Source organism: Sinocyclocheilus anshuiensis, unplaced genomic scaffold (genome assembly GCF_001515605.1).
Source record: "Sinocyclocheilus anshuiensis isolate Anshui unplaced genomic scaffold, SAMN03320099.WGS_v1.1 scaffold464, whole genome shotgun sequence".
Classification (NCBI taxonomy): Eukaryota; Metazoa; Chordata; class Actinopteri; order Cypriniformes; family Cyprinidae; genus Sinocyclocheilus; species Sinocyclocheilus anshuiensis.
The window spans coordinates 704,477-725,506 of NW_015555731.1; the positions used below are offsets into that span (position 1 = coordinate 704,477).

At 43.7% G+C, this 21,030-nt stretch overlaps 1 protein-coding gene and 1 long non-coding RNA gene across 2 annotated transcripts in view; one reads left to right on the plus strand and one right to left on the minus strand.

Moving 5' to 3' along the window:
- Positions 1–1,432: 1,432 nt before the first annotated feature.
- Positions 1,433–21,030, minus strand: part of LOC107672934 (zinc-binding protein A33-like) — a 25,061-nt gene continuing 5,463 nt past the window's right edge. Inside the window, exons 2-6 of the mRNA XM_016466315.1 lie at positions 7,945–8,040; positions 7,487–7,717; positions 7,386–7,408; positions 7,182–7,303; positions 1,433–1,920 (exon numbers count right to left, since the gene is read on the minus strand). Coding sequence (XP_016321801.1) covers positions 1,433–1,920; positions 7,182–7,303; positions 7,386–7,408; positions 7,487–7,717; positions 7,945–8,040 — 960 coding nt within the window. The remainder of the gene's footprint in view (positions 1,921–7,181; positions 7,304–7,385; positions 7,409–7,486; positions 7,718–7,944; positions 8,041–21,030) is intronic.
- The window catches only part of LOC107672935 (uncharacterized), a 20,980-nt gene continuing 9,232 nt past the window's right edge, over positions 9,283–21,030 (plus strand). Inside the window, exon 1 of the long non-coding RNA XR_001632355.1 lies at positions 9,283–9,440. This is a non-coding gene — a long non-coding RNA (uncharacterized LOC107672935). The remainder of the gene's footprint in view (positions 9,441–21,030) is intronic.

The following is a 21,030-nucleotide window of genomic DNA, read 5'->3' on the forward strand; positions in this document are numbered from 1 at the left end:
CACAGAGTAGCATTACAGAAGAATTTTCAAAAGTATCTAGTATGATAAAACAGCGCTGCTTTACCCCACATATGCACGACCGGAAGGAGCGGAAGCGGTCAACTGTGGCATAATAAAAGCTCCGCTGCTTTCAAGCCATGTGTCACGCTCGTTCAGCGGCCTCGTTTCGCTTCGACGGCTTTCAGCCTCACCCTGCTTCATTCTACTACGTTAATAAATCATTAGCTCATCCATGAACATGATTTCTGCCCGAGTCCCGTCGGATTGCTTCGGCTGTGGGGATGAAGATGACAACTCCCATGATTCCACACTCAGTAACGGTGCCATCAAACTATGCCTTTGTTTCTTTGTTTGTTTTGAATACGCGTCCTCTAGCGGCGAAAATTACATATTGTGCCTTTAACTTTTGTTTCTGCATTCTCAGTGTTCCTTTCTGCAAGTTATCTTTTTACTTTATTAAAATCCTGCAACTAGATCCACATCAAAGACTGCTTACTTCATCCACCACCACATAACAGAACAACTGAGTGTTGTTATGGACCTAGCCTACCACACACACTCATATTCACTCATAACCTTTTATTGTGCTTGACTTAATGAACCACTGCGCACACAGCTCTCCCGTGTTGGTCCTCGAGGGACTTTTCAGCAATTTGTGGAGCACACTCTTCAACTGGGTGGATCCCCCTTTACCGTGGACAAGGTGGAGGAGGAGGATACCCCACCCAAACTTTTTTTGGGGGGAGTAATGCTCCTCAAGCTTTGGCGGACACGGAGCTTGGGCTGCCACTTATGCTATCAGCCTGCACCATTTCGGCTACTGAACCCATCTCTGGGCAGATGAGACTGGCATCCAGTGTGGTGGACCCTCCATTGATGTTGGTCCGAGCGGAGTTTCATCGCACCATGGCTGCCAGAGTGAGTCTCCAGCCATCATGGATGTTACACCAGTGTTACTGGGTGTCATGAAAGTCACATTTGAGGCTACAAGTATAAGAAGGATCAGTGAAAATAATGACAAACTAATCTTGTGCCATCCAGTAATGTTTATGATGAAGCTGCAGATGTTAATTAAATTATGACAATATTAAATTATTTATATTTATATGAAAGTCAAAATATTTATTATTCCTTCTTATAGAGACTGTTTGATTTAGAGTACCCCTAAATGTTAATTAATGCATTAGCTATCAAACATGTACCAACATGTAGTTAAGGCTGCATTATTCATGTATGAATCCTTGTGACTCCAGTCAGAGTTAAGGATAGCTCTTTGATTGATTCATGATTAGCTTATGTCTGCACTAATCATGAGTTCATGTAATTCAGGTATTTGTACATGGTTATTCATGTACCATTATTGTAAAGTGTTACCAAATAAATATTGGAAACATGATAAAAGCAGGAACATCCAGACCTACAGGTGTAATGTTTACTGACTATTGAATGGTAAGATCTTAAGAGAGGAAGAAAATTCAAAGAATGGAAAGACAGTGTCAGTGAAGTTGGCTGTGAATGTATGTAGATGTCTGTTAGTTACAGGATCAGAGAATAACACAATTCCTCTGTCATAGTCCAGATCAACTCTCACACGCTCAAGCTTCTGTTTAACACAAAAACCAGACCCTACAAACAGTCCATACAACACACTCCAGACATCAGCCTTGAAGAAATCACGTCCCTTCCTTTTGTTTGATGCAGTAGTTACTCCAAGACTCCAATCTGAACTCTCTTTAACCTCCACATCCCAGCAGTGTTTTCCTGAGTTAAAACCCTCTGAACCAAAAACACAGCAATATTCGTCAAATCTCTCTGGATTATCTGGAAGCGGTTGTTTGCTCTCACTCCGTCTCACACTGGTCAGATCATCAGACAGGACAAGAAATGGATTTGCAGTGTTTGGATCCATAATCACAGGAGCTGATGAGACACAATCAACAGATGCTTTTATTCTAATGTTCATATAATGATCAAGAGTGAACCAAAAACATTATTATGAATTATAACACTCGTCCTATTGATCAAACACATCAGACATTTTCCTCTGATCACTGTTATCAGTTAGAAACTCATTTTTATTGTCAGTGTTTAATGGCATCAGATACAAACATTAATTGTATGATTCAAACATTTGTGTCCATAAAGAGAAACTGATATTTTGGATAAGTTTAAATGAGAATCAATCAATCACATCTAAGATGAAAAACTAATGAATAATTCTGTGCATGAAACTCTGAGCATCTTCAGCATCATCTGATAATGTTCATTAAACTGGATCTTACTGTTAATGTTCCCTCTAAGTTGTGCATGGCTGCACACTTCTTGCGTCGCGACCGCAAAGACAAAATAATGTGCCACGCAAAGGACAGTTGCAAAAATGAGCTGGGAAAGCCATTTGATTGAATTTTAGTAAATGCGAAATAATTGCAATGCTCTGGCAAACTGCTATAGAATTGGTGTCGCTATAGAGTTAAAACTGGTGAATGCGGTTTACAGGTTTCATAGAAAGAGAATGATGTGCGCCAAATGAGTCACTGTAGAAATCGAATACTTTAATAGTTGCGGACAAAATAACCCAACATGAGAGCCAACGCAAGCGCAATTACATGTGAATTAAAACACCATCATGTTTTAAAGAAGAGTGGCTTGATTAGGTGCTGGAAATAGTGGATTATCAGCACAGAACGGTAAAAAAAACTCAGAGACATTTACAGTTACACACAGGTGTAGTAGTGCGCAAACTCTACTACATATGGATGCTTAGATAACTATATAACAGTTCACGTTCACATTTTTAAAAAATACATCTCAGTTTAAATGCTTCAGTTTTTCTATTCTATTCTGTTCTATTCTATTATATTTTATTCCATATTGAACTATTACTCGTTGAGGGAGTTTCTCCATAACCACATTCTGTAACACACTTCTTCTACACACCCTTTCAAAATGGCAGGATTCATTCAAATGTTTTAATAAAAACGTTCTTATAATGAATTCCAAGACATGTATGAATGTTCCCGAGTGTAATTCTTGAGTGTTTCTTAAGAAGTTCTCAAATATTTTTTAAAGAACATCTTAAAATATATTTTCTTACAGAATCTGATGATAGGTTTTGACAGTTGTCTGATTGTTCTATATATTAGTAAGGTTGGCTTGTTTAATCTAACAAATACCTGAATCATTAAGTGGTAAATGTAACAATATATTTTATAATACAGCAATATGATTATTATGAACATTCTTTTCAAGATTTTGAAATCTTACATTTTGTCTTAAAAACAGATAAGAAACTCTTAAGTAACTTATACAAAATAATCTTTTTCCCTCAAGTTATAAAATAATAATAATAATAATAATAATAATAATAATAAGAAGAAGAAGAAGAAGAAGAAGAAGAAGAAGAAGAAGAAGAAGAAGAAGAAGAATATAATGAATATAATGAAGAAGAAGAAGAAGAAGAAGAAGAAGAAGAAGAAGAAGAAGAAGAAGAAGAAGAAGAAGAATATAATTTTATTCTTAATGTTGTGAATCTGGCCTCAGCTCTCTAAGAAGATTACAAAATAAAAAATTTTCTTCATGAACTCTAGAGACTGTCAGTAAAACAATTATAATAGAAAGTCTTTGAGGAACTTGAGTTCACAATAATATATTTCTGTCAGGACCACTATCGTCAAAATGATAGATACTTAGCATAAAGTTTGGTTTGGCGGTATGGTTCTGTTCTGGGCAAAAAACTCCCTGCCCATCCATGCAGCCTGTCATAAATGAGCAGGGAGAGCAGCAATAATAACCCCCCTAGGGTTAACAGAACAGAACAAGGCAGATATTATTAATGTACATGATATTTAAGTGTAACACTTTATTCAAGATAAAGGAGTCTGATTAGCAAGGAATATCAGAAAGGCCAGAACTAACGCTAACGCTTAATTTGTGGTTCAGTGTTTCAGTCAGAAGAATCACAAATGGAGCCTCCAGTTTCTTTTCACTTTTACACTGTTGAGTCTGTTCTGGACTTGAGTAGATGAAGAAATGAGAAACATTCTCAAAAAAAGTTAATTACATACTTGAACAAGTATGATCTTTACTCATGTAATGTCAGATTATTTTTCTTAGGGAATTAATTATTACTAATTAATTCAGGTTTGAAAGGACTCGAATCCGAAAATTCGAAGTCAACCTGATTAGAACTGATTTCAAATTTGATAATTTACACTTTATTAACGGTCGTCCAGCAAGATGTTAACCTCAGTATATTTTAACAATTTGTATATTTGTATTTTCCCTGGCCACGGGTTAATACGTTCTTTGATAAGTTATAAGGAGTCTCGTTCTCTGTTGGACGAGGGTGTGTTCCACTCTTGTGGCGGCTTGTCATGGTCTTGATGTTGGGCGCCCACTAGAGCCAGACCTTGACTTTGAGTGTCGAAGTCAAGACCTGTTGGGGTTTTGGTGCCCTTTTCTGAGGCCATCTTTTGTTTGCCGTAGGCTTTATGCGCCAAGTCTCGCAACTGTTGAGCATTCATTGTTCGTGGACATACGAGAACGCCAAGATGGTGGCTTACTCCAGGATGGAGGTTTCTCAGGAAGAGAGTTTTGAAGTTCAGATCATCATCCATTTCCGGTTCGTTGCGAGTTCCGAAGTATGCTCGTCTGAGTCGGCTGTAGTAGGCTTGAGGAGATTCATGACGTTCTTGTCTCGTCTCCAGGGCAGCCACTAGTCCTTGTTCTGACTCAGGGTCAGGAGCTGTTCTGCATATTGTAGCTTGTTGGAGAGATCAGCGTAGTCAGCCTTGCCTTGTTCCATTTCTTGGGTCGTAGCTGCTAGGATCTCTTTTAGCCTAGTGATCTCCTCCTCTGCGCCTTATTCCACTTCATCAGGCCCTTCCTGTCGTTCCTGAGCCTCCAGTTCTAGCTGCTCGACGCGTCGTTGTGCACATGTTAGCTCCTGCTGGAGATTGGCGGCGTGCCTGTCGCTCAGCTTGAGGGTGGCGATGAGTGTGTGGCTTAAGGAGCCGGTGATCTTTGCTAATTCTTTGTGACTGTAGCTCTGACTTGGGTCTTGTCTCATAAGGCTTGTTATGTTGTCATCCAGCTGGTCCTGTGTCTGATGCTTCAGTGTTTCAGCAGCCTTAGGTAGGAGGCTGTCTGTTGCAACACTTAGCCAGGTCTCGAGGTCTTCCCAGTGGCCAATAGAGCTGTGGGAAAATTAGTAAGCACACACAGGTAGCACAGCTAGAGAACAGAGGGAGAAAAGAAAAATAACAAACAAAGCAAGGAACAGAATAGTAATTGGCTGCTTCCAATTTTCCTGTAAGAGAAAGGGTTTTTTTTTTATAAAGTAAGAAAGTTAATGGTAAGATGAAAGTGAAAGATAAAACAACAAAATACCCTTCTCTGGTAGCAGAATGAGTATAATTAAATTCTCTTCTCTTTTCCCTTTTGGTTAAGAATGGGGATTTCTTAATACCAGGACTGTGATTGTTATTAAAATTCCTCCGGGTGAAGGAGGAATTTTAGCTGTTAAGATTGACACCGTCCACCAATTAGATCCTTCCTAGATGCGTGTTCAATTTTTGGCGAACGCCTATCAGTCCTCTTAGCTGGGTAGGGTTTCGCAAGAGAGTGGAAGGTAAATGGAAGACAATTTTGAACCAACGTTCTCAAGTTTCACAAATACCTGTTCTATTGCTAAAAATCTCTGCTTTATGATTTTCACAGGCAAAATCCCAGCAAACAGCCGCAGTAGTCAACTCAGAAGAAAACAGCTGAGAGAGAGAAGGAGAAGGAGAGAGAAGTTTTGCTCCCAAATGTTAGGAAAAATGACAGGGTGGTGGCGCTGTTAAATTGATACACCTAGGGGGTTGGTTTTGCTCTGTTAGTAACAGGGGACTAACTGACCTAAGTATTGAGGAAAACCCTGATTTTCTTTTTTCGGATTTTACTAACTGGATGGGCCAGTGCTCTTATAAACTAACAGGTAAAAGCAGGACCTAATTGCAAAGGAAATTAAAATTTCAAATTAGAGGTGATGGTTAAAGATTAAACTTTTAATGTTGTTGTCCTTAAATTATAATAGCACCTATAATTAAATTAATCAGTAAATATTGTTGCCATGTGGAAGCAGGAACTGAAATTAATTTGTGAAATGAAATTAAAGTTTCAAATCTATAATTAATTATGAAATTAACTTAATTTCAAATCCCTACGGATAAACCAACAATATCTACTGGTGTCATTATTAACCTTGCATGTGTACTGCACGTTAACGCGGACAACGACGCAGAAGTATAAATGAAAACTGACGCATAGCCTACAGCGTAAAGGCTACGGCGTAGGTCCGACGCAGAAGTATAAATCAGCCTTAAGTGTGCCTTAAGTGTGCTACACACAGTCGATGGTTATACACAATTTAAGTACATCGCAGGAGGTGTCAGCGCACCTCACATTACACAACCAAAAAGCACTATAGATTCTTATCTTTCCTTATTAGCGCTGAACAATCTCAACTCGTTCGAGCGAGGTAAATTAATGTATAGCTTTACTGCAATAAATACAATAACTGTCAATGATATCTCGGCGGATATCAGCACATATTTATACAGACAACAACGCGTGGATTTAACCACAATTTCACTTGATCAAGATTTCACAATTCTCCCATAACAAAAATAACGTTTGGACACTCTCTCTGAGCACCGCGTTTCAAGTTCAGCTGCAACGGGGTTTCCTCGTAGCCGGAGAGAATTCCAGAGCTTCTGATTGGTTGCTGAGATGACGTTTGGCTGACGTCTTTTCTGGGAATGTCCTCGGCGGTGATTGGTTGGTTGCCGGGTTGCGGAGGAGCCTCGAAGTTCTTCTGAGAGAGTCTGCTTTAGCAAGACTTTGCGTTCTGCAGAGTTACGAAGCTTCAACGGAGTAGTTGAGGTCTAGATGGTCGATCGCCTGATGGTTCAGCTTGTGAGCACAAAGTACAGTGCTCTCCACACGGCGAAAAGGCCTTGCTCGGGAGAGCAAGTGGCGAAGAGCCTGCGTTCGGGAGAGCAAGCGGCGAAAAGCCTTCACTCGAGAGAGTAAGTCCGTTCGAAGACAGAGATCCTACACTCACTACCTACTGAAAAAATCTAGTACATTTGTGCCATGAAAACTGTGTGTGTAAGAGCACAGATCATCTCCAGACTCACTATTTTTGACAATGTCCTGCATCTTCTTCCAGACTCTGAAGGGCAGGTTGCCCAAGTAACGTGGCACACGAATCAAAGCTCCAGAAGGCGTCTGTGGATCCGGCTGTGATGGGATCTGGACTCTGGAAGAACATTCAGGAGTCAGAACTACAGTGGTTTTGGCTTCAGAAGCAGAGAGACCAGAAACACCAGCATATCACTCACCTTTCCATTGAGACTGGAAACTCCTGCAGAACAAACACACAATTTATCATCAAGAACCCAATCAATCAATCAATCAATCAATCAATGATCTGAAATCAGACCTTTAGAAAGCAGACATCACTGGCTTTCATCATCTCCTCCGTGTCTTTGATTGTGTGTGAAAGAGCTGAGATGTGTCTGTTGATCTCCTCCAGCTTCTCCTTCATCATCTGCTTCTTCTCCTCCTCTTCCTCCCTCAGTGCAGTAATTGTAGCTTCTTCTTCATCTCTGAGAAACTGATGAAGCTTTTCAAACTGTAGTTTAATCTGATGCTCTGTGTGCTCAGCTTGAGACTGCAAATCAAATCACATTCACTTCAATCATCTTAATCAACACACATCAACACTTCACATCATTAATGTCTGATAAACTCGGATAATGACATATAACAGAACCAGAAACAAATAGCTGCTTATTTACAACATCATAAACGGGAATTTATTATATAAAAAATAACAATCACAATTGCATATAGTGATCCTACATCTGTAATTAAAATGACTCCTGATTGTTACCTCACCTTAATGTGTTGAACTGTTTTTTCAAACTCTCCTTTCAGTTTTTCATTGTGTTTAAGTTTCTCTTGTAAAGACTTCAGTGCTTTACGGAGTTCCTCCTAGAATTGAACACAACACACAACACCAGCTGCTTAGAGGATACAGTGCTATGAAAAAGTATTTAATTCCACAAACTAAGTCGAGTCATAAATCAAAATCTAGCACAAAACAAAGGCAACCAAAAGGTACTACTAAATACAGTTTGTAAATGACAATGTTATTTATTGAACTTAAAAAGTTATTCAAAATGTATTTGCCCCCATAGTTTCTAATTCCCCAAATAAATGAAACTCAATTTATAATGGGGTTAAAACAAAACCAGTCCTGATCACTGCCAAACCTGTTCAATCAAATCAACACTTAAACAGAACTTTTTCAACAGCATGAAGTTGGCTAAAATGTCTTAAACAGTAACACAATGCCAAAGGTGAAAGAAACTCCAGAAATTATGAGGAAGAAGGTGATTGAAATACATCAGTCTGTGAAGGGTTACAAAGCTCTTGGCCAGAAATAAAACTAATTCTAATTTAACCAAAAATAAAATATCAACAGGTACAGATGTTTCCCAGCAACACAGCAGTAATGACTTTATGAATTTCTTTACTTGCAAGATTGATACAAACAAAATAATAACCATGCAACCGCCTGCTATCGTATTGTGCATCGTGCCAGACACTGTGGGCACTGTATCTCCAAAGGAACAATTTCATTCCTCCCTTACTTTAGGTGAGAAAGAACTGTCTGAACTTGTAAAGTCATCTAAATCAACAACTTGTATATTAGACCCTGTACCTACCAAACTATAAAAATAGATGTTTCCAGAAGTCGTAGAACCTCCTTTTAACTTTATAAACTCTTTATTGTTATTATGACACGTACCAAAAACCTTCAGGCTAGCCTCTTATCGTCTGATCATGGTTGTTTCTCTTTATCAATGATCCCTCTAAGCTGTGCGGCAATTGCGGCAACATACACTTTTAGGGTGGAGGGAGACAGCCTTCGCTCCAACCCCTCCTGGAGGAAGGAAAGCACAGCTCTGATCGGGCATTTCCAGGGGTCTTCCCGGTGAGAAGAGCACCATTCAACAAACAGGTTTCACTTCAAGGTATAGGCATGCCTCATAGAGGGTGCTCTTGCCGAAGTGATGGTGTCTACCACCGCCTGGGGTAGATCACCTAGGACCTCCGTGTCCCATCTAGAGACCACACGTAGAGGTTCCAGATATCTGGATGCGGGGGCCAAAGGGTGCCCCATCTCTGAGAAAGTAGGTCCTTCCTCAGAGGAATGCACCATGGAGGGGCTGCCATGAGGAGCATCAGTTCTGGGAACCAGGTCCAGTTGGGCCAGTAAGGCGCAACTAGCAGGACCTGCTCCTCGTCCTCCCTGACCTTGCACAGTGTCTGTGCAAGTAGGCTCACTGGGGAAACGCATATTTTCATAGGCCCCGGGGGCCAGCTGTGTGTCAGTGCATCCACTCAGAGGGTCCCCCCGGTCAGGCAATAGAACAACTGGCAATGGGATGTGTCTGGAGAGGCAAACAGGTCTACCTGTGCGGCTCCGAAGTGTCTCCATATCAGCTGGACCATATGGGGATGGAGTCTCCATTCTCCCGGAAGCGCAGGCTGTCGTGAGAGCTCGTCGGCTGCACGATTGAGCAGGCCCAGAGTATAAATGGCACGAAGTGACCTCAGATGCTTCTGACTCCATAGGAGGAGATGGCGGGCGAGTTGCGACATACGACGGGAGCGTAGACCACCTTGATGGTTGATGTACACAACGGTCACAGTGTTGTTTGTACGGACCAGTAGGTGCTTGCCCCGTAGCAGCATTTTGAAGTGGCCCAGCGCAAGGCGTACTGCAAGCAACTCGAGGCAATTGATATGCCAATTCAGATGGGGACCCATCCAAATACCCGAAGCTGCATGCCCATTGTACGTGGCACCCCAGCCTGTGGTGGAGGCATCCGTGAACACAACAGCATGCCTGGACACCTGTACGGTTGGACAGGGGGTGCGGGAGAAGGCATGGCGTCCTCGAACTGGGCCCTGCTGGCCGCTGGCGGTAGAAGAGGGGGACGAGGCTGGCCAGGAACCGCATGACGTGGCGGGCGAGTTGCGACATACGACGGGAGCGTAGACCACCTTGATGGTTGATGTACACAACGGTCACAGTGTTGTTTGTACGGACCAGTAGGTGCTTGCCCCGTAGCAGCATTTTGAAGTGGCCCAGCGCAAGGCGTACTGCAAGCAACTCGAGGCAATTGATATGCCAATTCAGATGGGGACCCATCCAAATACCCGAAGCTGCATGCCCATTGTACGTGGCACCCCAGCCTGTGGTGGAGGCATCCGTGAACACAACAGCATGCCTGGACACCTTTACTAGGGGAGCTCCTGCCCATAGAAATGCAGGGTCCGATCATGGGCTGAAAGCTTGGCGACAGGCCGGAGTGATTGTCACTTGGTGCGTGCCGCGTTGCCACTCCCATCTCGGGACTCGGCCGTGAAGCCAGTGCTGAAGCGGCCTCATATGAAGCAGTCTGAGCGGCGTTACTGTGGCTGCGGATGCCATATTTCGCAGGATCCTCAGATATAGTTTCAGTGGGGCCGCTGTCCTGCTCTTGAGAGAATTCAAGTAGTTCAGCACCGACCGAATACGTTCCTCTGTGAGGCGTGCTGTCAGGTTGACCGAGTCCAACTCCACACCAAGAAAAGAGATCCTCTGCACAGGGGAGAGTTTGCTCTTTTCCCAGTTGACCCAAGGTCCCAGCTGGCTAAGGTGACTGAGCACCATGTCCCTGTGTTTGCACAACTGATCTCACGACTGAGCCAGAATGAGCCAGTCGTCGAGATAGTTCCTTCGTGAAGATGTGGGGTGACAAGGACAGCCCGAAGGGGAGGACCTTGTACTGATATGCCGTCCCTCAAACTCAAAGCGGAGAAATGGCCTGTGCCAAGACATGAAAGTAAGCGTCCTTCAGGTCAATGGCTGCAAATCAATCTTGGGGACAGATGCATTTGAAAATGCATTTCTGCATCAACATTTTGAACGGTAGCTTGTGAAGGGTCCGGTTCAAAACTCGCAGGTCCAAGATTGGTCTTAACTCACTGCCTTTCTTGGGTACAATGAAATAAGGGCTGTAAAACCCTGACCTCATATCGGCTGGAGGGACCGTCTCTATCGCATCCTTTGCCAGCAGGACTGCGATTTCTGCCCGTAAGACAGAAGCACCGCTGGTCAGCACAGAGGTGAACTGGATGCCCCTGAACTTGGGGGGACGCCGGGCAAACTGAATCGCATAGCTGAGTCTGATGGTCCAAATGAGCCAGCAAGACGTGCTGGGGAGCTCTAGCCAGGCTCCCAGAGACCATACAAGTGGGACCAGAGGAACCACAGACGTACCCATGGTGGGGCAACGTGGTGGAGGACAGGGACCCGACTTGGAAGGCATAGCATCCCGAAGTGGGGTCAAGGTGTGCAGTGCAACACCTACCTGGCTCCAGGTTTGGGCAGGGGGCATGGGAGAAGGCATGGCATTCTCAAACCGGCCCCTGCTGCCCACTGGCGATAGGAGAGGGGGATGAGGCTGGCCAGGCATAGCGTGACACGTCATCCGCACCCTCTTGGAACCCAGATATAGTGGAAACTGCTCTTTTTTTTGATGGTTTGGGGAACAAAAAGGAAACAAAAGATTCTCCACCCGGCCCTCCTCCAGGGGAGGGAGTGGTGCGGTCACCATCTCCCGAACAGCTGTTCCCTCCATCTCTGGGTTGCCAGGCTCAGGGCCGCTTGCACTTACACTTGCCGCCTGGTATGGCAGGGGCTGGGACGGGCGGTGCCGCACCCTTGCGGCCAGCTCCCCACTGTGGCCTTGGTGGACGCTGCTGCTGAGGCTGAGCAGGAGCGGAGGAAGCTGCAGGGGGGGTGCCCTCGGCACCGAGCAGGCGGAGCAGCTGCAGCCGGCGGAGGGTTGAAAACAGCAGCGGGCCACCGGGTCAGGATATGCTTGATTGCCTCCATCTGCTTCTGGGCAGCCGAGAACTGCTGGGCAAAGCGCTCGACTACATTGCTGAATAGGCCGGCCTGGGAGATAGGGGAGTCGAGAAAACTATATTTGTCGGTCTCCCGCATATCCGCCAGGTTCAGCCAGAGATGGCGTTCCTGGACCACCAACGTGGCCATCGTCTGACCATGGAGCGCGCAATGACTTCCGTTGCTCTCAGGGCGAGGTCCGTCACTGTGCACAGCTCCTGCATCAACCCTGGGTCAGAACTACCCTCGTGCAACTCCTTTAGTGCCTTGGCCTGGTATACCTGCAGGAGTGCCATGGCATGCAGGGTGGAGGCAGCCTGTCCAGCGACTCCGTAAGCCTTGGCCATAAGAACGGACGAGAACTTACAGGCCTTGGATGGGAAATGCGGGTTACCCCTCCAGGTGGAAGCGCTCCTTGGACACAATTGCATCGCAACCGCGCGCTCCACCGGGCGGGGGATCTCTGCGTATCCCCTGGCCGCCCCACCATCGAGGGTAGTGAGGTAGGAGGAGGCACCAGACCGGTTTCGGGCAGAAAAATGTCCCATCCATGACCTTGTCACCTCCTCATGCACTTCCGGGAAGAATGGCACTGAGGCGGGGGCTGAGAACCAGCCCGGCCGCCCTGAGATACCAGTCGTCTAACGTTGATGGCTCAGGACACGGTGGCTCTCTCCACTCGAGCCCGACCGCCTTGGCAGCCCGGGAAAGCATAGCTGTCAATTCTGGGTCAGGCTCGGGCAACGCTACTCTCCCCAAAGGGGGTAATGCAGCCGAGTCCTCATCCCCAGACTCCAGCTCACCCTCCGATGCCGCAGTCGACATCTGGTCATCTGGAGGAGCACCGAATGAAATAATGAGGTATCATATTGATCACAAGTTTAATGTGGACTCAGTACTCAGACCATTGTTTTTCATGTTGCACATGTCACTCCTAGGAGATATCATTAAGCAGCCTGGAGTTAGTTTTCACTGTTATACTAACGATACCCAGCTCTATATTTTCTCAAGGCCAGATGAAACATACCAATTTGCAAAAGTCACAAAATGCATAGTTGATATAAAAAAAAGATGATTGACTAGTAACTTCTTACTACTAAACTCAGAAAAAAACAGAGGTTTTGATTATTGAACCTAAAAACTCACATGCTTAAAAGCAAAATATGTAAGATTTTTTTATTAAAATATCCAAAAACCACTAGAACAGTGTTATATATTTTGCTGACTTGTGTACTTACATTATCCCAAATGTTTCGAAGAATGTTGAAATCCAGAGAAATAAGCAATTTTAACTAGTGACACGGACGTCAAGTCAAGTCAAGTCACCTTTATTTATATAGCGCTTTTAACAATACAGATTGTGTCAAGGCAACTGAACAGCATTAATTAGGAAAATAGTGTGTCAATAATGCAAAATGACAATAGTAAACAAATTTTTCAGTTAAAGACAGTTCATCATTGAATTCAGTGATGTCAACATCCAGCTCAGTTTAAATAGTATCTTTGCAATCAAGTCAACGGTATCGCTGGAAATGAAGTGTGAAATGAACCGTGTCCATAGTGCCATTGTGTCGCCTGCCAATGACGTCATACACCCTCGATTTCCGGTTTTGTTTTGTAGAAAACATGGAAACGCCAAAGACGCTTTAATATGCTATGCATTTTATTAGACAGGTGACGACTGCACAGAGTAGCATTATAACAGAACGTTCAAATGTATTGTTTAGCTCAGGTTTTCAGAGGGGGAATCGAATCTGAAGATTCAAGATCAACCTGATTGAACTGATTCCAAAATTGATAGTTTACACTTTATCAACGGTCGTCCAGCGAGACGTTAACATCAGTATATCTCATCAATTTGAATATTTGTACTATTCCTGGCCAAAGGCTAATACATGCTTTTGATAATTTATAAGCTACGAGCTAGGTAACAAAGGATCTGGGCAGAGTTTAGACTTTAAAATTACACGACACAAGACAATACTTCTTTATAAATGTAACAACAGTTTATTCACTATTCTAGATTACATTAAACTAAACTAATGAAAACACACACACACACCTTTGTCTTATCGTTACTGCTTAATTAGTTCAGCACCGATTTCAGCAGATAGAAAACTTTGTTTGTTACTTGCGTTTGCGCTGGAAAGCTGAACTGAGTTTTCCTTGTTGGCTGCTTGAGGGAATCCCAGCGCCTTTGATTGGTTGCTGATCTGTCGTTTGGATCTGGGGATGCCCTCCTGATGAATGGGGTTTTCTGGTGACGCAGAGGCTTTGGCAGTTCTTCTGAAAGAGTCTGAGTTTGTAAGACTTTAGGCTTTTGAAGATCTCTGGCAGTCACAAAGTTTCAACTGAAGTGTTTGAGTTCTGGAGTCTCGCTCGCGTGATGTTACAGCATGTGAGCGCTTTGTAGCGCGGTCACCAAGGCGAAAAGCCAAAGATCTAGAGAGAGAGAGAGAGAGCAAGCAAGCAAGTCACGAGGGCTTTGTGTCCATTTTTAAGCAGGCTGATTTTGGTCCACCCCCTGGCGATTGTTCCAATCAGATATTGGCTGCGGGGCTTAGCCACGCCCCATACTGTTCCTTTATCATGCATGGATCACATGCTTCCCGTGGGGAGTATTTCTGCAAGTTTTAATAACTTCTTATAAAGTGTCGTACAACACACACGGTTCTGGAAAGGTGAACTGAGTTTTCCTTGTTGGCTGCTTGAGGGAATCCCAGCGCCTTTGATTGGTTGCTGATCTGTCGTTTGGATCTGGGGATGCCCTCCTGATGAATGGGGTTTCCTGGTGATGCAGAGGCTTTGGCAGTTCTTCTGAAAGAGTCTGAGTTTGTAAGACTTTAGGCTTTTGAAGATCTCTGGCAGTCACGAAGTTTCAACTAAATGTTTGAGTTCTGGAGTCTCGCTCGCGTGATGTTACAGCATGTGAGCGCTTTGTAGCGCGGTCACCAAGGCGAAAAGCCAAAGATCTAGAGAGAGAGAGAGAGAGCAAGCAAGCAAGTCACGAGGGCTTTGTGTCCATTTTTAAGCAGGCTGATTTTGGTCCACCCCCTGGCGATTGTTCCAATCAGATATTGGCTGCGGGGCTTAGCCACGCCCCATACTGCTCCTTTATCATGCATGGATCACATGCTTCCCGTGGGGAGTATTTCTGCACGTTTTAATAACTTCTTATAAAGTGTCGTACAACACACACTGTTCAAAATAACACATTTTCATTCATTTCACTGTTCTGGAAATAAAACAAGCTTTCGTTCAACATCAAACAACAGGTCTCTGGCATACACGTTAATAACCTTAACTACTAAAAAGGGTTATAAAGCATTGATTAAACTTCATAGGTTACAATAAACACATAAAGCATAGAAAGGCACAAAACATATTATTTGTGAATATAGTTGCCCTTTTATACTTTTCAATTATTCTAAATGATTGTCTTTTAAAATCGTCATGCAAGGTTCTGTTTCTTTTGTTGTAAGAAAAGAATGCGGGTCAGTTGGGTTTCAGAAAGGGCAGGAAGCAGGTGGTCAAGAGTCATGTGATAGTCACGTATAGATCCAGTGTTTGCAGGCCTGAGGTTAATTTACTCGTCCTTTTCCTGTTGGATATAATAGTTAAATACATTGTGCGATCACGAGGTATCTCTCAACTATATGTTGTGAAAGAACTTTTTAGTTCTCGATACAAAAAGATCTCTGTTGTCTCCTGATGTGGATTAGTTTAGACCTCGTGATGAGTTGATTCAATGGCATATCCGTGTCTGTTCATGATAGAAATCCTACACTGGTATGATAAAAACAGCGCTGCTTACATCCGCTGCTTTCCGGAAGGAGCGGAAGGCGGTCGACTGTGGCATAATAAAAGCTCCACTGCTTTCGAGCCGTGTGTCGTGCTTGTTCAGCGGCCTCGTTTTGCTTCGACGGCTTTCCGCCTCACTCTGCTTCATACTACGATGCTAATAAATGTTTAATACATTAGCTCATCCATGAACATTATTTTTGCCCGAGTCCCAACGGATTGCTTCGGCGGTGGGGATGAAGACGACAACTCCCTTGATTCCACACTCAGTCACGGCGTCATCTAACTACGCCTTTGTTTCTTTGTTTGTTGTGAATACACGCCCTCTAGTGGCAAAAAATTACATATTGTGCCTTTAACTCTTTCTAATTCTCGAAGGATGTTCTGTTAAGTTCTCATCATCAGCTGAACTTGGGTGTGTTATTTGATAGCAATCTGTCATCTGAAGGCCATATATCTAGCATTTGTGAAACCATTTTTCCATCTTAAAAATATCTCTAAATTAAGACATATGTTGTCAATGTCTAATGCTGAAAAGTTAATCCATGCATTCATGACCTCACAGCTAGATTATTGTACTGTATTACTGGGTGGTTGACCTGCAGGCCAAATAAACTCCAGCTGGTTCAAAATGCAGCAGCCAGAGTTCTCACTAGAACGAAAAAATCTGTCCATACTGTATATTAGCCTGGTTCTGTCAACACTGCACTGGCGCCCTAATAAACATTGTATAATTTTTTTAAATTCTACTTATTACTTATAAAGCACTGGTTTAGCTCCTGTCACAGATATGTTCAGTTTGTTTTCGCTATTATGGACTTTGTTTCATTCGTCACATGTGTTTCTTTGTTTGATTTTTCCGCCACTCCTGGTCACCGTCATAATGAGTTCATTGTTTTCAGCTGTTTGATCAATTACCTCATTTGTAGTCACTCCTTAAGTTGTACCTTCCTTTCATTCTGTGTCCGGTCACTGTTGCGTTAAGTGTGTTTTGCTTCTGCCTGTTTGCCTGCTTGTTGGAATAGTATTATTAAACTTTGTGTTTTGGAATGTTATTCAACGTCTTCATCTCTCTTCCTGCATTCACCCATGACAGATGACCGGATTTGCTGTAGTGGCTCGTATGAGTCATGATTTTGTCACCTACATGAAGGACTTTTGCCATCTAGCCTTTATTGAAAAAAAACCCAAAAGTCATTGTTTTGGATCGGGGCTAATTATTACCATCCCGTTGACTTCCCAGACGCCTCTGGACTTAACTGGAGAGATGCCATCATTAGGTGCCTGTAGAGTGTCTTTTCCAGTCCAGAGCACAGCCAGACCAGAGCCGGAATCACCCCCATCGACCAGGAAGAATTTGTGTAAGCCCCCTGCAGATGGAGAGCTACAGCCCGCTGAGATGCGTCAGCCTTCGCCCAAGGAGAAGAGGACAGTGCTGACCCTCGCCCCAGAAGAGGAGGCCCACAGTGAGTCTGACCAGAAGTGTGAGCCTGTGACATCAGAGGACGAGGGAGTAGTAAATGTGGACCATGGGGACTGGCTGACTGACTGGGAAACAGAGGCATTGTCTCCCACCTTATCCCACCTGGTACCTTCATCATTGCTGTTTCTAGACAGTATTAAAAACTGTATTGACTATTAATTATTCATTTCATCAATCTACATGGACTGTGTGATACTTACTGTTATCCTATCAAGATTTTTATTGTCACGATCGCCGCAAAGCTCAGCCTGTTTTGTATCCCTGCCACTGCCAGATGTTTACAGCTTTGGGCCGTCTCCAGGGATTCCCTGCTGTGACGGTGAGCCACAGACCGTGCAAGGTCATGCAACCACCAGCAGCATCTGTGCAAGAGGATCCTGCGGCTCTGCCTCTGGCCTCTGATCCTTCGCTCCTTCTCGGTCGACCTGTCTGCTCCGCCTTGGCTCCCTCCCACCTTTGGCTCCACCAGAGACCCTCGGCCTTGTGGCTCCAACAGGTTCCCTTGTTCCACCGGCTCCCCTTGGTCAATCGTCACTCTACTTCCACCACGGACTTACGGGCCGTTTACTGTGCTCTGACCCTCCACCCCTATGGCTGCAGCAGTTTTCTCCCTCCCTTCAGCATCGCCCGTGTCCTCCGTCACACTGACTCTGCCTCAGCCCCCTCTGTTGTCAGCCACTACACCATCTTGGCTCCTCCCTTCCTCGACTCCTCTGTCGGCTGTCATCACTGCTGGGCTCTGGGTTTGCGCCTTTTGCCACCATCGCCGCCAGAGAATCATCGTTGCCCACTAGCCGCTCTTCCTCAGTCATCGCCTCCTGTCACCATCTCTTCACCACATCCTCGTCTACCTCCAAAACCCCCTCCATCCCTCCCTCTTCTATCATTTATTATGGTGTGAGGTCGTGCCTTGCCCGAGGGGGGTGTACTGTCACAGTTATGTTCAGTTTGTTTTAGTTATCATTGACTTTATTTGTTTTCATTCATCACATGTTACTTTGTTTGATTTTCCTGCCATTCCTTGTTACCATGGTGATCGTCATTATGAATTTGTTGTTTTCATCATTCACCCATGACAGTTCCCCAGTATTTGAGTGAGCTTCTGTCACATTACAGTCCCTTGTAAGACCCCAAATGATCTCCCCATGAAACCAAACGTCAGGAACTCACAAAAACAGATGCCATGCAACAAAACAATAAAACTAATCTGGAGAAGAGATCTCCAAAAAGAGCAAATGACGCCACCATGCCAAAATGTATATCCTTGCTCATTTACGACCACCTCTCCTCTCTCCCTCTCACTCTTCTCCCCCAAAAGGCTTCACTGAACGTTCACTAAGAATGTCCATATACCACATATGTTGTATCTTGTGATCTGTTGTTTTTCCCCTTCATGTTTAGTATTAATCTAAAGGTCTCCGTGCGATTGGTAAAATGGTCTCAATTTTACAGCAGTCACATATATTATGAGAAAGATTGAAAACTTGAAGAATTGTGTTCTGCTGCTGAGGGGTGTCTCCCTTAGCGTGTGGTCAGAGTATTTTTCTATTTGCAGCCAGATGTGCCCTCGGGTCACGAGATCCTAACAAACCAAAATATCTTTTATGTTTTTACAACTGATTTGAAGATTTCTTTGTTCTTGTCTGGATAGATGAGCGAAGTGGCATTATAGTCATTTGGGATTATGTAACCAGAAAACACCTACACTGTGTGTGAGCCTCTGGAGCTCTGCATCCAAATCTCTTTGACATGATAAATTTTTACCTGACAAATAAAATGTTATATTTGATTTATTCTGAACTCTTCTGAAATCATTATTTCTAGTAGATTAAAGTGCAGTCTGGTGTTTCCGCAAATCTGCGTCCAGGATAGATCAAGTGAATTTCTGTGCGACACTGGGTCCTTAATGAACAAATAATTGAAAGTATGGGATATTCAAAATAGTCAAATGTCTAAATTAATACATAATTTATATTTGTGATCAGTTTTTAATTAGAAATACAGCCTAAATTTAATAATCACTTGAAACTGGAGTCATATTAAACATGGAGCTAGACTAAAATTGAAACTAAATCTTGATAAATTAAGTGAACTTTGCAGAAGCGCAAGTAACAGTCTGAACATGCAGGAAACCTTCAACCACCATTGGATTCTGTTGTTGGGCCAGTTTGGGTGGTCCTTACACCCTCATGCCATTATGCTCTTATTTAGCACCCAAACTCTGGAACAGTCTTCCTAGCATTATTCGGGAGGCAGGCATACTCTGCCAGTTTAAATCTAGATTAAAGACACTTTTTGCCTTAGCATACACAATGCACAAACACAACTATACAATGAAACTCCCTATAAAGGGACATTAGGCTGCATTAATTAGAGCATCTGGAATCAGGGACATTTCCCAATAACAATGTCCCTGGTTACATCAGAAGAAGAACTGCATCTACACGCATGTTAGTCTGTCTCTTCTTTATTCTGAGGTTGACATAGTCAGATGCATCCAGTCCCTATCCAGACCAGATGGTAGAGCTGCTCCCGTGAGTGTCCACAACACTGCCTTTCACAATCAGTAAAGACCTTGATGAGACGAGTTACCGGATACTCTACGGCCAGAGTAAGACCAGAAGAGAACTGGTCCCCAACTGAACCTAGTTTCTCGCGAGTTTTTTTTTTTCCCATCCCATCATCATTCCTGTCACCTGATGGAGTTTGGGTTCCTTGCCACTGTCGCCTTTGGCTTGCTTAGCTGAGGTCGGTAGAGCAGCTTTATAGTTAGGGATGTGCATCTCCATAACTGAGGCCGATGCGATACGCATCTCGATGCATAGCCAACGATACGATACAATACATTGAAGATACATATAAAGTAGCTAGCGATGCGATACACCCCTATTACGATGCAGTGCGATCCGATTTCGATTCGATCCGATCCAACACAGTACGATTCGATGCAATGGAAAAATTATTTATTTGGTTCAGACAGACAGCAAATCATAAATTAACTTATGTGTCTTCTGACTTCTAACGCCTCGAGGCCTGTTTCATAAAACACGTTTACCAAATAGGCCAGCCTTATTTCAGTTAGCATGACTCACTGTCAAATGATTTGGTTCCATAAAACAAATTTAAGAAAGATCAAAATCAGTCACTGTGGCAACTTATGCTGGAAAGCTAACCTGGTCCAGGGCAGGCAAACTGTCAGACTAAGCTGAGCTCCTCTAACACTGAACAATAGGAATGCAATGATATTACCACTGACTCGCTCACATACTATCATTGTGTAACGAAAGTCAACTGAAGGCGAGCGTAGTGAGAACCCAAGTGCAGTTTTATTCAAACAAGGTGAAATCCAAAATCCAAACAAGATACACAGACATGACTTGATTTGACTAGGCATGAAACAGACTCGACGTGGCATGACCAGACTAGACTCACCGACAGCAGGTTACAACATCAAAGCTAGACAAAGTACAAAGGCAACATGAGGGCTATTTATATCAAGCATTGAGGGTCACATGACAAAGACAAACCAATGGGGAACAAGGCACATGACTAAAGCAACCAATGAGAACATAACACAGACAAGGGAATCACATGACTAGACAATAACCAATGAGAGCATGACACATACACAAGGCAGAGAGATATGAGGCAAGGGAATCATGACACTAACAGCAGGAAACAATTACAAAATAAAAGACATGGAAAACATGAACATGACAAAACCCAAACACCA